At 29.2% G+C, this 17,551-nt stretch overlaps 1 protein-coding gene across 1 annotated transcript; it reads left to right on the forward strand.

Moving 5' to 3' along the window:
- The first annotated feature begins 6,335 nt into the window (after positions 1 to 6,335).
- LOC101495067 (transmembrane emp24 domain-containing protein p24delta3-like) lies at positions 6,336 to 10,131 on the forward strand. Its single transcript, XM_004490299.4, has 4 exons — positions 6,336 to 6,686; positions 7,241 to 7,450; positions 7,733 to 7,809; positions 9,748 to 10,131. Exons 1-4 carry the CDS (start codon positions 6,477 to 6,479, stop codon positions 9,890 to 9,892), a joined length of 642 nt encoding a protein of 213 aa, XP_004490356.1. The 5' UTR covers positions 6,336 to 6,476; the 3' UTR covers positions 9,893 to 10,131.
- Positions 10,132 to 17,551: the final 7,420 nt, after the last annotated feature.

Raw genomic sequence — 17,551 nt, forward strand, 5'->3', positions numbered from 1 at the left:
ATTGTATTTTAAAAATGATATTGAACTTATCTATTTAATCTTACATGTCTTTTAGGAGAATCTAGAACAAAGTTATGAAAATCAAGAGGACAACAAACAAGTTAGTTGCAGGGACATACTCGGTAAAGTATTTAATGTTCCTGAATATTCTGGCCGCGTGAGGGGGAAAGGATTTGGCGTAACTCCAACCCGCTATTTTTCACAAGAGAAGCGCCCAAATCCATCTAATGAGGAAGTATTAGAGAAGCTCAAAGTCCTAATAGAGCAAGTGGCATTCTTGGTGAAGACGAATAAAGAAAAGCAACTTTCGGATCAGTTCCAACGTGAAATACAAATGGAGAGTGAAAGCTAGTTGCAACATTGGTCTTAAAAGTCTTCCTGAGGTAATTAATTGCTTAATAAAATAAGAAATTCATTCAACCTAATTGTTTCACATACTTATGTATTAACCATTGATTTAGGGTGTCTCTACTTGTGTGCTGTATTTATCCTCCCCTACTCATCCCAAGGTTGAAAAATGAATATTGTACAATACTTTGGGAGAAGTATTGTACAACAACACTCTGATCCATGTCGGCCATGTCAATGTATCACCCGTGATTGCTTTTGAACCAAATGCGCCGGTTCCTATACTTGACAACGATAGAGATATGAAGTATTTGGGAGAAGCAATAGGTAGTTACGTGGCATGGCCCAAAAATCTTGTTGCCCTTGATAAGGTATGTTTAATTGAAATGTATGTTTAATTGATATGTATATTAATTGCATGATATATGATTACGATTGATTATATTTAATTGCTGATTTTTTCCGCTGTTAACTTTAATTTCACATTTATTTAGATTCATACAAAGTCTAAAGGGAATGACAAGAAGATTCCCCGCAACGAGTCAATCACATCACTGGAAAAGGTTTTTCATATTTATTCTAGCAGGTTTGTCGTTTTTTTTCATATTCAATTAACTAACAAACTGATTAACCTCATTTTTTCAGATTCAATCAAAACCACCCGCACAACAAACCTGCCAGAATAAAGCCGCACCACAGCTGGATGTTCGTGGTAAAAATAAAGCTGGCAAACTTCAAAATAAGGAGGGTAATAAAGCTGCCAAAATTCAAAAACTGGATCGGGGTAAATTAGTTGCTGCTCCTAAAATAAGTCATCCACGCCTTGCTCGATTTGGGTCGTTTCTTGACATACAAGCAAAAAAGAATATGGAAAGCAACGATTCACATATCATAAGCATGGAGAAAGCTATTTTCGAAGATGAGTATGAATAACTACTTGAAAAAGAGCACATATAGGAACTTCTCAATCATAAGGAGTTGAGTGCTACTGTCATCAGCTTATACATTAGGTAAAATACTTTATTTAAGATAAAAATTACTTTTAATTGCATTTATTGGTAATTAATCTAATTTGACATTTTCATTCAAGGTTTTTGTATGAGAAGTTGGTGTGCACGCACAAATCGTCAAATAGATTTTCATTCTTGTCTCCACATAAACTTTCAATGTTTAAAATCGATCCAATTAATGTAAAGAAATATGTTGTAGATATCCTATTGGGATATAAAGAGAAGGATAAGTTATTTCTTACGCCATATAATTCAGGGTAATTATATATTCTTTATTTATATTTTTTATTTATTTATCTATGAGATCTTAATTTACTTGTTGTATAAACAAAATTGTCAACCAAATTTTTGTTGTTGTATGGCACATTGGGTGATGTTTGCAATCAATGCGACCTCTGAAATTATATACTATTTAGATCCCTTGCACGACCATTACAACAATCACTCGGATATAAAGACTATCTTTGACACGTAAGTAATATTCATTTATTTCTTACATATATATATATATATAAATAATGTGTTTGTTAATGCTATAATAATCACATTTATTTGAAAGTGCTTTACAAGTTTTCCGAGCTCAAAGGGGTGCTACAATGTCGAAGGAAAAGTCAAATAACATCACATGGATTCCAATAAAGATTTGAAATATATGCCTTTAAAATTTCATTAACAATCAATGAAGGAGATTATTGATATGAATCAAACTATAATCCTAGAAACGGTACGGTATTTTTATTATATTTTGATTTTCATATATAAACTATGTATATATTTGATTCTAACTTATTTATGTTCAAATTTTATATCGCACAGTACTTTGATAATTCCAGTCTCACATACTCTGAAAGAGATCTAACTGAAATAAAGGAAGACAAGTGTAAGTATGTGATCGAAATGAAAATTATTTGATTTGCTAGGAAATTGGCATGCTGCAAGGTTGTGAATATGTAAATGTAAAAAGTATGTGTTGTGTTGCAAGGTTCTGTTGTGAATATGTAAAGTTATATAGTTCTGTGTTTTTGTGAATATGTAAATGTAAAAAAATATGTAATTGTGTCAATATCATGTGCTATTTGTAAACTGATTGTGTCAATATGTAAAGTTATAAAGTTGTGAATTGATTGTGTCAATATGTAAAGTTACAAGTTTGTTGTTGTTGCTGTTTAAATGAAAAACATAGTAATTGTGTCAATATCATGTGCTGAATGAAAATGATTTTGAAAAAAAATTAAAAGACAACGCCTTTTCTAAAAAAATGTCATAAAAAAACATGTTTATACAAACAAGCGTTATTTTGAAAATTCCATTTACAGTATTTTTAAATAAAAATAGAATAAGAATATACCTATTACAATGTTTTTTTTGAAAAAGTGTTGTAAAACATGCATAAGAATGCACCTATTACAACGTTTTTTTGAAAAAGCGTTGTAAAACTAATACAACAAGCAGCGCGTTTTTAGAAGGAATTTACAACATTTTTTATTTTATTTTAAAGAGCGCTGTTGTATCTTTTTAAAGCGTTATATACTACATCGCTTAATGTTTTCAAAAGGCGTTGTAAATGGTTTAAAAAAAGCGCTGTAAAATATTATTTTTTGCATAGTGAACATTTGCAAACAACATCAAGGTTCAGGATTTTAACTCGATATATGGTATCCAATCTAATAATATTGTTATTTTTCCGTTGATTTAAGCTTTATAGATAACGTATTTTCAAATATATTCAACATATATATATTAATTCTAGTAACTTTAACAATATAGTTAATAAAAAAACAGATATACAACAATAAACATATAATATAATATTATAATTAAAATAAAATTAATATAATATTAACTACAATTATATTAATATAAAATAATGATTAAAATAAATCTATCACCTAATATATATTTTATTTATATTAAGTTATAACGAACAAAACCTAAAGCGTAAAATGAGATTTTAGTTAAAATTATAAAGATAAATTAACAGAAAAAATAATTAACTATAAATTTTTGGAAGTATCTTATAAAAATAACTATACAAATTATTGCATTTCATCAATGACGTTACGGACAAAAAATAAATTTTTTGAATATTGCAGGGATGTATTTCAAAAAAAATATTTTTCAAGGACTAAAACTGAAAATTGTTATATTTACAAGGACCAAAAATTGTTTTCCTTTGTAAATTCACGTTTTTGTAACGTTCACTTAACATTAAGGACCAAAAATAATTTTTTTTTATATTACAGGGATGTAAATAAAATAAAAAATTACAAGGATCAAAATAAAAAAAACTTACATTTACATGAGCCAAAAATATATTTAAACCTTGATAATATAATCGAAACTTTGTTTTATATCCCAAGAAATACAAAAAATATTGAAAATACTTGTTTATACTTACAATACATAGTTATTAGTAAGAAACTTCACCCCAAAGAGGTAGATCAAGACAAAAAGATATTGCTCGCAAAAACATGGTTTTTCATAACTCCAAAGGAGAAGACTATTTTTTGTTTTGATTTGAAAAAGAAAAAAATATCATATAGTTGTGCTTCAAACACTTTAAGATATTTTCAACTTAATGAAATAAAAGTTGGAGGATATAAAAGTCATGGTGCCCATTTCATGTTGCATTAATTACTTGCTTCAAGTAGTTGTGAGAAACACATTGTCTAATCAGATTGTCCACCCCTTAATTCTTTTTTGTTCATTTTTTCATTGTTTATGCCAGACGGTGATTGAAGATTTAGGTATCTAAGATTGTAGAAAAACATTCTGCCAATTGGAGACAATTTTCCCCTAGTTTCTTGGATGTAATGGTTCATATTTGCCTATATATTTAGCAAATGAGGTAAGATTGGAAGGGGCTTTTCATTTTTGGTGGATGTACTCTCCAGAAAGATATTAAAGAAAATTGAAGAGTTATGTTCGTAATAAAAGTCATCCCAAAAGTTTTATTACTGAGGTTTACTTAGTTGAAGAAGGTTGGGCATTTTGCTCTTGATATTTGCAGTGGTGTGGAAATAAGATTCAATAGAATGACAAGGAATAGAAACATATGTGATCCTCGTGAACACGAAAGTCTCAATTTTTTCTAGCATTGGTCATCCTTTAGGGTTTTTTTTTTTTTCAATACCCTCATTTTGAAAAAAAAAAACACTAAAATACCCCCATTTGAAAATTAAACACCAAAATATCCCCTTTTTTTCTTTACCTACAAGTCGCCATTTGGAATGGCGACTTCCTTAAGGAAGCCCAAGTTCCAAATGACAACTTCCCACTATATATATAATTAATATAATTCATAAAAATAGATAAATAGAAATTTTAAATTACGATAAAATTTTAGGAAATTCAAGTTTGAAATGCCAATTTTTTTTTCAAAGGTTTTTTTTAAAAAAAATATTTCAATTATTTTAAAAAATTATTCCTCTCTCTCTCTCTCTCTCTCTCTCTCTCTCTCCCTCGTAGGAGAAGGATTAGAATCATTGATAATAGCATTTGGGCACATGTTATCTACTTTGATCAATATATTCTTTTTATTAGAAATCTAAATTTTTCTTTTTATTTTAAGGTATTTGTATAAAAATATCATCTATGCACGTAGATTAAGAAATAACTTCTACTTTTTATCTCCATATTTAACATATGCAAGCTATAAAAAAGATAGAGAACAACAAATATCCCACATATTCATGACAATCAAGGAGAAGGATAAGTTTATACTTGCACCTTACAATATAGGGTGAAGTTTCTTTTAAAAACGTTAATTACAAAAATAATATATTGAAATAAATTTTAGATAAATATACAATATTTAAACATTGAATGTAAGTTAAGACATTGAGTCTTGATTATCATCAATACCGTTGTTGAGATAATATACTATTTGGTTTCATTGAATGGTGAGCCTCAAATTGACCAAACCATAATTTCTATGTTCAACATATAAGTATTTGTCTTTTTATGTAAACTTTTCTTAATGTTTATGTGTACAATGATTTAGAATTAATATTCATTTAAAGTTAATTTCATTTTCATAGATCTTTAAAAATTTATCGCACTCGTAGGAGAGCTATGGTAACCAAATCAAAATATAATAATATCACATGAAATAAAATAAATTTATTTTTTAATATTATTTTCAAATAATTATGTGGTATAAAAGTTATAGATGTATATGTTTAATTTTCAGTGTCTGCGTCAAAAACTTATATATACATGATTAATTAAGTCTTCTTATGTTTTCACTTAGTGGGAATTGGTTATAGTATTTTCACATGCTTTGATAATTATTTAATAACATATGAATGTTAAAAATTAAATATGTTACTCTAAATTCATATTTTTATATAAAATGCAAGCACTATGCCAAAAATGACATTTTATAGCGTGTCTTTTATAGCACTTATTAAATACAAGCGCTGTTGTATAATATTTTAAAAATAATGGAGGATACAACAGTGTTTTTAAGCGCCGTGGAAAAAACGTTGTTGTAGGATCATATAAGGTCACATAAAAATGATTAAATAATTTCTACTTACATATATAATTAATAGTCTAATCTTTAAATTTCTATTCTTTAATAATTGATTGTTTGTTAGACTAATTATTTAATTAATCAATTATGAATTGAAATGATAATTACATGGAATTAATAATAATATATATTATGGTTAGTTATTAACTAAACATTAATTAATTAATGTGTTAGAGTTTGTTTATGAATGAATCATGATAGGTTGAGTCCAATGAAAGGTCTCTCTACCCTCAATGGTATAATTATATAATCTTTCTCAATCATATGTGAAGTACACAATTTTTTTTTCTTTCTCTAAATATATAAATATATTATAGCTTGTATCTACTATGATTATTCTATTGAAAAATCCATATGCATGTACCCCTTGTTCCATTTAAAATAAAAGAAGCTTGATTTATGATCTTACCGAAGAAACCCAAACCTTATTGATCCATTAAATAAAAGATATAAACGGTAAACATTTCCTCAACAAAAGCAAGAGCCAATATTGAACGAAATTATAATTGTATCTTTCTGTTGTTGGAACCTCGAGAAATATTTAGTTCTAAGAAAATAGTTTCTTGTTCAAAATTCAAACTATGAACTTTAGAGATGGAAATGGAATCATTTTTTTATTTTTGTTAACAACTCTGTCTCAAGTGTTTCTAAAAGCAGAGGCTGTGTGGTTGAGGATTCCTAGTTCAGACACTAAGTGCGTGTCTGAGAAAATCCAAACAAACGTCGTCGTTTTAGGCACTTACTTTATTGTAAGGTATGAAGGCCCCCAGCCTTACACAATTTCCGCCAATGTACGTTTCATTAATCCTCCCTACTTACTACTTTGTGTGTAGATTCAACACTTGAAAATTGTAATTAATTACACTTAAATTGATGGTTAATAAAGTTTAAGAAATAATTAATGAGTTACAATGTTTAATATATCTATTAAGTAAATATAACATTTTATTAATTTTGCTTATAAACTATATTACTATATAAAAACTCTCAAATTGTTGTGTCACAATTTGATTTACAACTAAATTTTTTTTTGATTTTTTTTGCTTTTGAAGTAGAGTCTAGTACAAGAGGTTAAGTGTTGATAAATGATAATCACTTGCATTGATAATGTTTTATGTAATAAAATGTTAATTATAACTTTTTATACATCTTTAGTGGGAATGAAGGATAATCAGATTTGCTATAGGTGATGGAAAATTTGTGGATGGTTTTCAAATTTTATATAACTTGTAATATTGTTTAAATGGATTAATATTTTTTTGAGTGCTTTCTTGCACGTATATATTCACTATGTCATAAATCGTAAAATCTTTATAAAACTTGTAAGGAGATGTTATTTTTGCAGCTAACATCTCCTTCTGGAAACAACCTTCACCAAAATGAAAATGCGACAAATGGAAAGTTTGCATTTACAACTGAAGAAAGTGGAATCTATGTGGCATGCTTTTGGATGTGTACAAAACAAGAAGAAGTTGGTAGAATTGTCAGCCTTGATTGGAAAACTGGAATTTCAACCAAAGATTGGGACTCTGTTGCAAAGAAAGAAAAGATTCAGGTAATAAAAATTCATATTCATGCTATGTCTATGTCTTTGTAATATATAAATAAATATACATGAATATGTATATAGTTTCGTTCAATAAAGAAACGTTTGTGTGAGAATTTAAGATCCAATTATAATTAAAATAATTTTTAATTATATTTTAATTATTTTTGATCGAACTCTAAATTATTAGATTTTGTTCAATTGGAAATTGAAGAATTAAAAAATATTTATTATTTAATAAAAAAATGTTATTAATGTTTTATTTGGTTTATTCTTTTGTTTTGGTTCAAGAGAGTTGAACTTGAAATCATGAAGCTTGAAGAACTGGTGGGTGGCATCCAGAGCTATCTAATTTATTTTAAGGATAAGTAAGTATCTGTCCTTATTTTTAACTTTTATTCAATTTGATTAAATCAGGGTGTATTATTAATATCACACCGTTATTATCAAAAAAATAAATTAATTAATATTACACCATTGAGAGAAATACTACACTTCTCAATAAATATAAGGTCATTTTAACGAAAAAGTATAAGTTTTTCTGAATTATTAAATTACTAATTATCTTTTTTTCAAAAGATACCTTTAATTATTTGACTGCTTACCTTTTGATGATATTGTTTAACCAAAGTATTCGTTTTTTTCTTTACTGGAACTAAAGTCTTAATTCGGTTGTTGTTTCAAGATTAGTGACACACACAACAAGAAAACCATAATAAATCTTTAAAATTAATATCGAAGAAATGATATCGGTTGTTGTTTAAGTCCATAATGCTACCTCTATTCCTAAATATAAGTATTTATTCATAAAAAAAATTGTCTCTTAATATAAGTCTTAATTTATTAGATATATTTATTATTTTTCTTAAAATAAATTTAATTCATACTATCAATTTATCTTCGAATATAAAAAATTATTATTAAATACATTAATATAGAAAAGACATTTTAATCAATTTTTTATACAAAATGAATACGTTAATTATAGTATCTGATGAATATAGTTACGACGTAGTACCTCTATAGAAGTACGGGATGTTAGTAATTATAAACTAAAACAAAAAAAATCTTAAAATTACAAGAAGTGAATCTAAAATTATTTTTCAAAGAATAAAAATAAAAATGTGACACTATCATAGGTCATCTGTAAAAACAAACATTATTATAGAGACAAAATAATAAATTACCCATTTTTTAAACTATCCCTTCGGTATGAATCACATTACTCCTAGAATATATATATGTAAGCGAGCAAATTGATTCAAAGATTAATTGATTGGTTAATTGGACAAGAAATTGGTAAATTAGTAATTAGTTTTAGTTATAAAAGGAATAATCACATTGCATATTATTAGAAATAGTAATTGTTGGGACTAACCACTCATAATTCTCATCACTAGACTTGATCAAAGTCCTTGGGTCATTCTCCTTATATATCCAATATAGCCTCCATTCCTGGTCAATGTGGGACTAACCACTCATAATTCTCACCACTAGACTTGATCAAAGTCCTTTATTGACCACCTTGACCACTAGACTTGATCCACTTGATCACCGTTTTTGGTCCACCACTAGACTTGATCCACTTGATCACCGTTTTTGGTCCACCACTAGACTTGATCCACTTGATCCAAGTCCTTTTTGCTCCCTCATCAAGCCAAACCGGGCTGATACCACTTGTTGGGGAGTCCGAGGGAGTCCAACATTCGGAATGGGCTAAACAATGATTCATAAGAGATTTAGACACCACATCTCAATCCAAAATCTTAAGGCATTAGGTTTATGGGTCATTCTCCTTATATATCCAATATAGCCTCCATTCCTGGTCAATGTGGGACTAACCACTCATAATTGAATTCCAACAGTAATAGCAGTACAAAGAGACATACTAATATATATAGCTCATACTAGTATATAATACTTGATTTTCCTTCACAATTTCAATAATTGTCGAATTAGTAGACTGTGAAATGTATTTCACTGATTCAATAGCTGGTATTCTTTATTTATTTTTAAATATATCTTTGTAGAATTAAAGTAGTGGAGTATCTTCTTTAATTACACCGAAAAGGCATGTTATGCTACCTCTACAAATCAAAAAATGCTACGTTAGAAAGAAAAAATATATTGAACTAAAAAATGTTATTATGTTTGATCCATGATATTGTCGACTTTTAATATAAAAGATTTATTCAGTAAATTGATAATGATAGAATAATTAAAAGTACATTAAATCAAATAATTAAAATCTAAATTTATATTTTAGGAACAATCCCACTAAATAGTTTTCTTGAACTTTGTGACAGGGAAGCTAAGATGAGGGAAGATAGTGAAAGAACACATGCTAGAGTTTCTTGGTTTAATATCATGTCTCTTGGGCTCTGCGTTTTAGTTTCAGCGTTGCAACTTTGGTATATGGAGCACTTCTTTCGAAAGAAGAAGCTCATATAGATATTGCCATTTGTATGAGATTTCTCGATACAATTATATTTTGCTCATGCTTTTGAGAATCTATGATGAATTCTATGTACTCGAAATGATTTGAAATTGCAGTCGCAATTGCAACATTTGTTTTTGTGAGCATTATAGTTGTTACGATGTGTATTGCAGTTGTGTAGCATGAATTTATATTTTATTAACATCACATATTAAAATTTAGGTAAAAATATAATTGCAAGTCCGTTAATTTATTTACATATAACAATTCAATCTTTTTTATTTTGTTTAGGTAATGTATCTTTTAATATGTGTATCGAATTATCCTTTTTTTCATTTTTCAGTTAGAAATGCTATTTTTTATTTATTTTGTTTTTCATCTATTTAAAAAAAATATATAATTTTTGGTTTTGAAAAAAAAATGAATTCTAACAATCTTCGTCATCTTCCATATTCATTTTTAATACAATTAAATTAAATATTAATTCATTCCACCAATCTTTCTTTCAAGAACATGTACTTTCAAAATATCTTCATTACCGAAATTTACAAATCCCTAAATTAAAGAATAAACACTCCTAATTTCATCTGAGAATTTTTGAGGTTTTTTAATTTAGGGCTTTTTAAATTTTGTTGATGAAATTGTTGATTATTAGAGTAATATTGTTTTTGGAATTTGGAAAAGTGATTGGTTGATTGATTTTTTTTATATTTTTAAGTTGAAGATGAAGAGAAAAGAAGACAAAGATTGTTAGAATTTAGACTTTTTTAAAATCTTAAAATTGGATATAAAAAAATAAACTAAAAAATAAATAAATAAAAGAAAATTGTTGTCGTGCCACAAACACATAAGCACATTTAAATCAAAAATTAAAAATGAAAAAAATAGGATAACTTCTTTACGTATTAAAAGATAACAAACCTAAACGGGAAAAAAAATATAAAGGAATTAATTGTACACGTAAATAAAATCAAAGATTTGTAGTATAATTTTTTATGGAATTCATCATGTGGAATATCTCATATTTTCACTCTAAAATCTCATAAATATCTCACTATAAATACTCCATCATTTTAATATATCCTTAATAGTTTTAAATACCTTTAAATTTTATGATACAAAGACAAAGTAAGATAAAAAATAATTTGTGTGATCAATATAAAAAGTTCATTGTGGTCTAATGAGGTGCAATGCATACATTGCACCCACTATATTGCAGCCGTTGCAGTGTGATTTTTGTTGCAATTTATGATCACACCACAATTGCAATCCAATATGGTTACTACATCTGCAATATTGTAGTTGATGTTAAAGGAGATGACTTCAAAGATTCTAGAATGGGATTGAAAAGAGTTGTTAAATTTTTATAGATTTTTTGCAGCAACATATATTTTTTTATAAACGTAGTGAGCAAAACTATTCCTATTGGATATTTAACATAAAAAACATATAGATGTTAAAATTAACGGATCAATAATATCTCAATTTTAAGGAGGTTACTAGTGAAGTTCTACACTCAAATTAAAAACTATTTCTGCAAGTACTTACTCCTTTATAAAATAATTAAACTTCTATAAATGCATAAAATTAAGAATTCTTTCTGCAAGTACTTACTCATTTATAAAATAGTTAAGTTTTTATAAATGCATAAAATAATTAAGTTGAATTAATAAATTTGTTCAAACAAGTATATAAATAAGTTTGCAGAAAAATACATGTTTTCAAAGTGGTACGATCCTTAAGTAAAAATAAAAAATTAATTACTATCGCAAGGACATACTCAAGTAACCCTGATGGATGTTCATGTCCAATGAGATACACACTAATAAATGACTATCTCTAGTCAAGCTTCTCCATCATACATATCTAGCATCACCATCCATTAAGGGTGGATATATGAACTTATATATACTCAAGAACATATATTCAGACATGAGGATGCTGAGAAGAGATGAAGGTGCTAACACGAGAAGGGAGTTGAATTGTGTTTGATTAAGTTGATAATTTTTTCACCTTGACTCTACCAGTCAAGTCTTCTCCATACAATTTGAAAATCTCAGATTGTTGAAGACACACTAACACCACAGTTGGGTTTGAATAGAAAGGTTTGGAACTTGAATAGTTTCTTTAAACAAGTTGATTATAACAATGACTATCACACTCTAAGAAAAGCCCTTCGAAAATATTTCTCATTCGAACAAGTGTTTCTCTCTTTGAACTCTAAGATGAATTTGAAATTTTGAGCTTGAGTTCTTCTACTCTTTTCTGATTTTTTGATGATCTTCTTTTTCTTCTTCTTCTTTCTTCAGCATTGAGTATCTATTTATAGATAAAATTAGAGCTTCGATTTTGTCTTTGTTTAATTATAAGTTGTATCTTCATTCCTAACTTGGTCAATAATGATCTTATTCAAAAATAATTCCGAACAAGATGGTTTTTGATAATATGTTCTTTAGCCAATTCTTTATTTTTGAATCCAATCTAAGCAGTTCTTCAAGATTGATTATGACATAACTCAAAAATTTAATGGAAGAAAAAGGTATATTATTTCTTAAAATTCAGAGTAGAATCTATTGCAATGACGAGATTAGGAAATGATATAGAAAGAAAAACAAAACCAGAGTTCTAAGAACTCCTAAGCTAGAGCAAAATTGCTCATAACCAGAGAAAGAATTCCCCTAATTATTTCTTAGAATATTTTCTGAATACCTTCCCCTCTTCCTATTTCCTCATTCTTATAACATAACATAAGAGACGTTATTAACTAGCTTTTATTCCTTCCAGTTATCCTTCTTGAAAGTGAATATTTTTCCCACTTCCCATTCCCTTATCCCTTTAATGGAATATTAATAGAATAAGGGACATTATTAACTAGCTTTTATTCCCTCAATCCATCATTCTAAAAACTAAATGTGTGTGAGGTGTGTGACTTGGGTGAATGGGGTCTACTCTTTGGGCCCTCATTCCTCTTAATTTGCGGTGTTCCATCATTTCCACCCACTTCAAAATGAGCCTTGTCCTCAAGGCTAACATTAAGACATTGATTATGTAGCATACTTCTAAGTTTCCAACTGGTTTCCTTATTCCTTTCCCATCTTGTGATTTTTCTTTTCTGTAGTATATTTGTGGTAACAACATTAAGTTCTTTTTCTTAATTGATTCTCCAATTCTCTGGATATTGACACTGCAGCTTCATAGCTTTCCCTTTTCAATCCAAGCATATTGTCATTTCTTCCCAATCAAATAACACATTGACTAGCTTATGTAGCCAAGTCACTCCCAAAATCATGTCCTCATCTTGTAATTCCACTATGTAAGCTTCAATAGTGGTCTGAAACTTTCCAATTTGAATGTCAAACTTCCCACACTTCTCTGTCATAGCCACACGGGAATCGTTTCCAAATTTTGCGTTCGTAATCGGGATATGTTCTACTGGAAGTTGCAGAACTTGAGCCATTTGAGAAGTCACAAAATTGTTACTAGCACCAGTGTCCACCATCATCGTGACCAATATGCCCTTCACGATACCTTCCAAATGTAGGAGAAAAGGGAGCGAATTTTGAGCTTTATCTTTCTTTTCTATTCCAAACAACATCGTGGAGTTGCATCTTACTGCAGTGTCTTCCTCCCTTTCCTTCAATTTGATAGCTAAGACTTCATCGGCATCGTTTGTCACTTCATCATCTCTCAGAATCACCAAACACAACTGTTTTTTAGCACACTGATGAAGAGGATGAAACATTTTCCCACATTGAAAATAAAGGGTTCACATCATTATGATCCAATAATTCAGAACATGGAAGATGTTTGGTTCTCCTATTGCGATTTGCGTGGTTTCCCCGTCGCTCCTCATTGCATGCTCAATTCTGGGTTAGGATTTGACCTAGTTTGAGTATTTATGGATTGGCTTCCCCCACTTGGCCTAGAACTCGCATTTCCCTTGTTTGAGTCTGTAAAAAGACCCAGTCCGAACCCATTTCTATTAGTAAGCCCATTAGTTCCTTTTCTTCCCCCTTTCCAATTTCGCGAACAACCTCCACTTCTGCTTCCTCTGTAATTTAATACACCATGTAATTCTATTTCAACATCACGAGCCAATTTCATCGCACCCAACACGTGTCTTAGGGTTGAAGGTCCTTACTCGCAAAGATACCTCTGATTGGAGGCCACCCAAAAAATACCCAAGGTATTGTTCTTCGGGGAGATGTATAACCTGGGAAGAGAAATATTTGAAATCAAAAATGTACTCTTCAACATCTCTAATTTGTTGAAGATCTTTCAACTCTTTGAATGGATTATCACTCTTTCTTTCTCCATATCTCTCAATCGACATTTCCTTCAACTATAACCATGTGAGGTCATCCTCTGTTTTACGTAGAAGATTAAACTAATGAATGGTTGCTTCCTCCATGCTAATTTTCACTAAACGAACCTTCACTTCTTCAGATATTCTTTGTACCTTAAAATATGTCTGCTCGTGTGATCCACCCCACTAGATCGTCACCATCAAATGACGACAGCTCCACCTTTTTCACCGCCATCTTGTATTCCGTAATTGGCTCCTCAGTTGTCTACGATACCCTAGGTGTAGGCTGATTCAATAGTTTCGCAAACTCTGTCAAAATCGCATGAGGAAATTAATGCAAGGTTTGATGCACCAAACCTTCCATCTCAGCCATTCATATCTCTAAAGCCTCAACTTTGTCAAACATTTTCGGTGGCACTCAGTTTTGCTAGCTTATATCTCTATCCGGAAGGTCGGAGCAATGACATAACTTAGAACTTTAACGGAAGAAAAAGGTATATTATTTCTCAAAATTCATAGTAGGATCTCTTACAATGACAAGATCATGAAAGGATCCAGAAAGAAAAACTATACTAGAGTTCTAAAAACTCCTAAACCAGAGCAAAAGTGTTCTTAACTAGAGAAATTATTCCCCTTATTATTTCTTAGAATATTTTCTGAATACCTTCCCCTCTTCCTATTCCCTCATTCTTATAACATAGAATAAGAGATGTTATTAACTTGCTTTTATTCACTCTATCCATCATTTTAGAAACTAATGTGTTTGAGGTGTGTGACTTAGGTGAGTGGGACCCACTATTTGGGCCCTCATTCCTCTTAATTTGCAGTGTTCTATCAGTTTATGTTCGTATTTTGTTTAGATTGAGTTTGTAAATTCTTCATACTGATATTGTTCATATTTTGTTCAGATTGAGATTATAAATTCTTTAGATTGATACTATTTGTATTTTGTTAAGATTGTTTTCCCAAATTCTTCAGATGAAACTTCCTTCCTATTTCTTGCTTTGATCTAGGCGGGAACAGAGTGTTGGACCGATTCTTGAACTTTCACAAGTAGGAATATGACTAAGTCCAATTCAGTATTTTGTCCTTTGTCAAAATCTGAATCATATCTTTGTATATAATAAATGTATCTTCTTGTGAACGTTTCTTCTTATAAACATTTCTTGATCATATCTTCTTGTAAATAATGCATATCTTCTGGTAAAATAAAATTTTGACCAAACCTTATTGTAAATAATTCATATCTTCTTCTGGTAAATCTTGATCAAATATTCTTGTAAATAATTCATGTCTTCTTGTGATAAATCTTGATCTAATCTTCTTGTAGATAAATTTTTATCATATCTTTTTCAAATCTTGACCATATTTTCTTTTCAACTTGGTTAAAGATTTTCTCAATTATAAATCTGAAAAGGTATTATTTTAGATTGTCTTCAAAAACACGAATCATTTTTCATACTCTGTGAAGTCGAATATATTGTTCTCATAAAATAGTTTTATTAACATCAAAACTTTAAGTATAAAACCAACTTGGTTCCAACAAGAGAATGTTCTACACTGCAAGTACAAAGGACATCACCTTGCAAGTTCGTACATCCTATTTTACAGCTCTTTACAAGTTGTCAAAAATTGATCAAGCTGCTTTATCATGTTCATACAATCAGAGGATGATCATAAACATCTTCAAAGAAGATGATGATTGCCAAAAAAGAGAGGACATGTACCCAAACTCTAATGGACATTCAAGAAACTTACTCTAACATCTTGGAACATGTGGCCAACAGTTTTTTGTGTCTTTTACAACAATAAGGAGCCGTCCCAAGTCTATAAATAGAAGGCGCTTCAAGATGCAATCTTCAAGAAATTAAAATCAATCATAATCCTCTTTCTTAAGTGCAAAGTTATCAAGTTCTCTTCAAATTATCAAGAAACAAATTACTGCTCTTTGTCATAGATTTTAGGATCACTATTTTGAGTGTGTTCTTAGTTCAACCTATATCAATAGTGTTGTGATCATATCCAAACAAATCATCATTATCATATTTTTGTAAGCATCATCAAGTTTTTCAATTTGAGAGAAAACTTGAGTAATTTGTGTAAGCCCGTTGAGGCCAAGAAAATACAAGTGTATAGTCAAGTGCGACTAAAGGAAGAAGATTAAGTTGAGAGGTTGCTCAACTTAATAGTGAAAATCTCACAAGTAATGAGGACTGGATTATCCCCAATTATATGAATTAGGATATTTCCATTCTATGATTTTGATATCTTTTTTTTTTATTCTGTTATTTCATTAAATCACACTACTATCAACTTGAAAAATGATTATATTGTTGAACCTTCTCAAAATATGAGTATGTGTATTATACTGGTCTAACATTTCCAAGTTTTATCTTGAGAACAAAATTTAAAGTGCAGATTTTAATAAGAGTCACAATTCTAACTCCACTTTCTTGTAACATATATTCACTTGTTAAGGATTTATTAAGTACTGAATGATGTTTGTGGTTTAATACGTTTATGTTATGTTTGTAGTATTTATTCAAGCTGGTTTAATTTTGTCTTCATATTTCAATCTGTTCACCTTATATTTATTGCTAGTTTTTGAACTTAGAAAATGGGGAAAAAAATTGGATTTGTTTGTTTAATATAAATTAAGTCAAGAGGCTTGGACAAGTGGTTGACATTACATATCTAGGAATAATATTTAAGTTCAGAGAACAAAAGAGGAACTAAAAGTTATAACATGGTTCGACGTGAACATGAACCCAGGAATGACAATAGAGCATTTGAAAACCATGATGACCGAGTTGGAAAACCTCTGAGGTCACTCTGTTCATAATGCTACAATCATGCTATAACATTTTAGTACCAGAAACTAAGTTCAATACATATTTATATCTTTAACTTGTTTCCACAATATGATTTTTAGATATTTGATTGTGTATGCAAACTTGCAATTTTAGATTACATTTTACTTTGAATTGTTATTCCAAAAGTGTTATCTTTTTTATTTTGATAACAAACAATTGGAATATGTTGGAGAAGTATTGAAATTACTGACATAATCAATCCTCGTGGGAACAATTTTTATTTATACTACTTGTTATTGACTGTGTATACTTCCAAATTTAAAATACGCAACAACAATTTAAGTGGAAAAGATCTTGGAAGAAGTGATGTTAAACACTGCAAAGTTCATACCAATATGTGGATATGAAAATAGACCACGATAAACATATTATTATTTTTGGAAAGGAAAGATGAAACTATTTCTTGTCTCTTAAGATAATGATATATAGAACATAATTGAAGATGGAAAGTATGTACCTTGAGTATATGAAAATGATCCTGTATCAACAATGAA

Source organism: Cicer arietinum, chromosome 2 (genome assembly GCF_000331145.2).
Source record: "Cicer arietinum cultivar CDC Frontier isolate Library 1 chromosome 2, Cicar.CDCFrontier_v2.0, whole genome shotgun sequence".
NCBI lineage: Eukaryota > Viridiplantae > Streptophyta > Magnoliopsida > Fabales > Fabaceae > Cicer > Cicer arietinum.

Excerpts from the sequence above, each read along its gene's own strand:
- LOC101495067 (XM_004490299.4), top strand. The coding sequence starts at position 6,477 with ATGAACTTTAGAGATGGAAATGGAATCATTTTTTTATTTTTGTTAACA. Across the intron at positions 6,687-7,240 it reads CTTACACAATTTCCGCCAAT|CTAACATCTCCTTCTGGAAA; the intron begins GTACGTTTCATT and ends TTATTTTTGCAG. Across the intron at positions 7,810-9,747 it reads CTAATTTATTTTAAGGATAA|GGAAGCTAAGATGAGGGAAG; the intron begins GTAAGTATCTGT and ends ACTTTGTGACAG.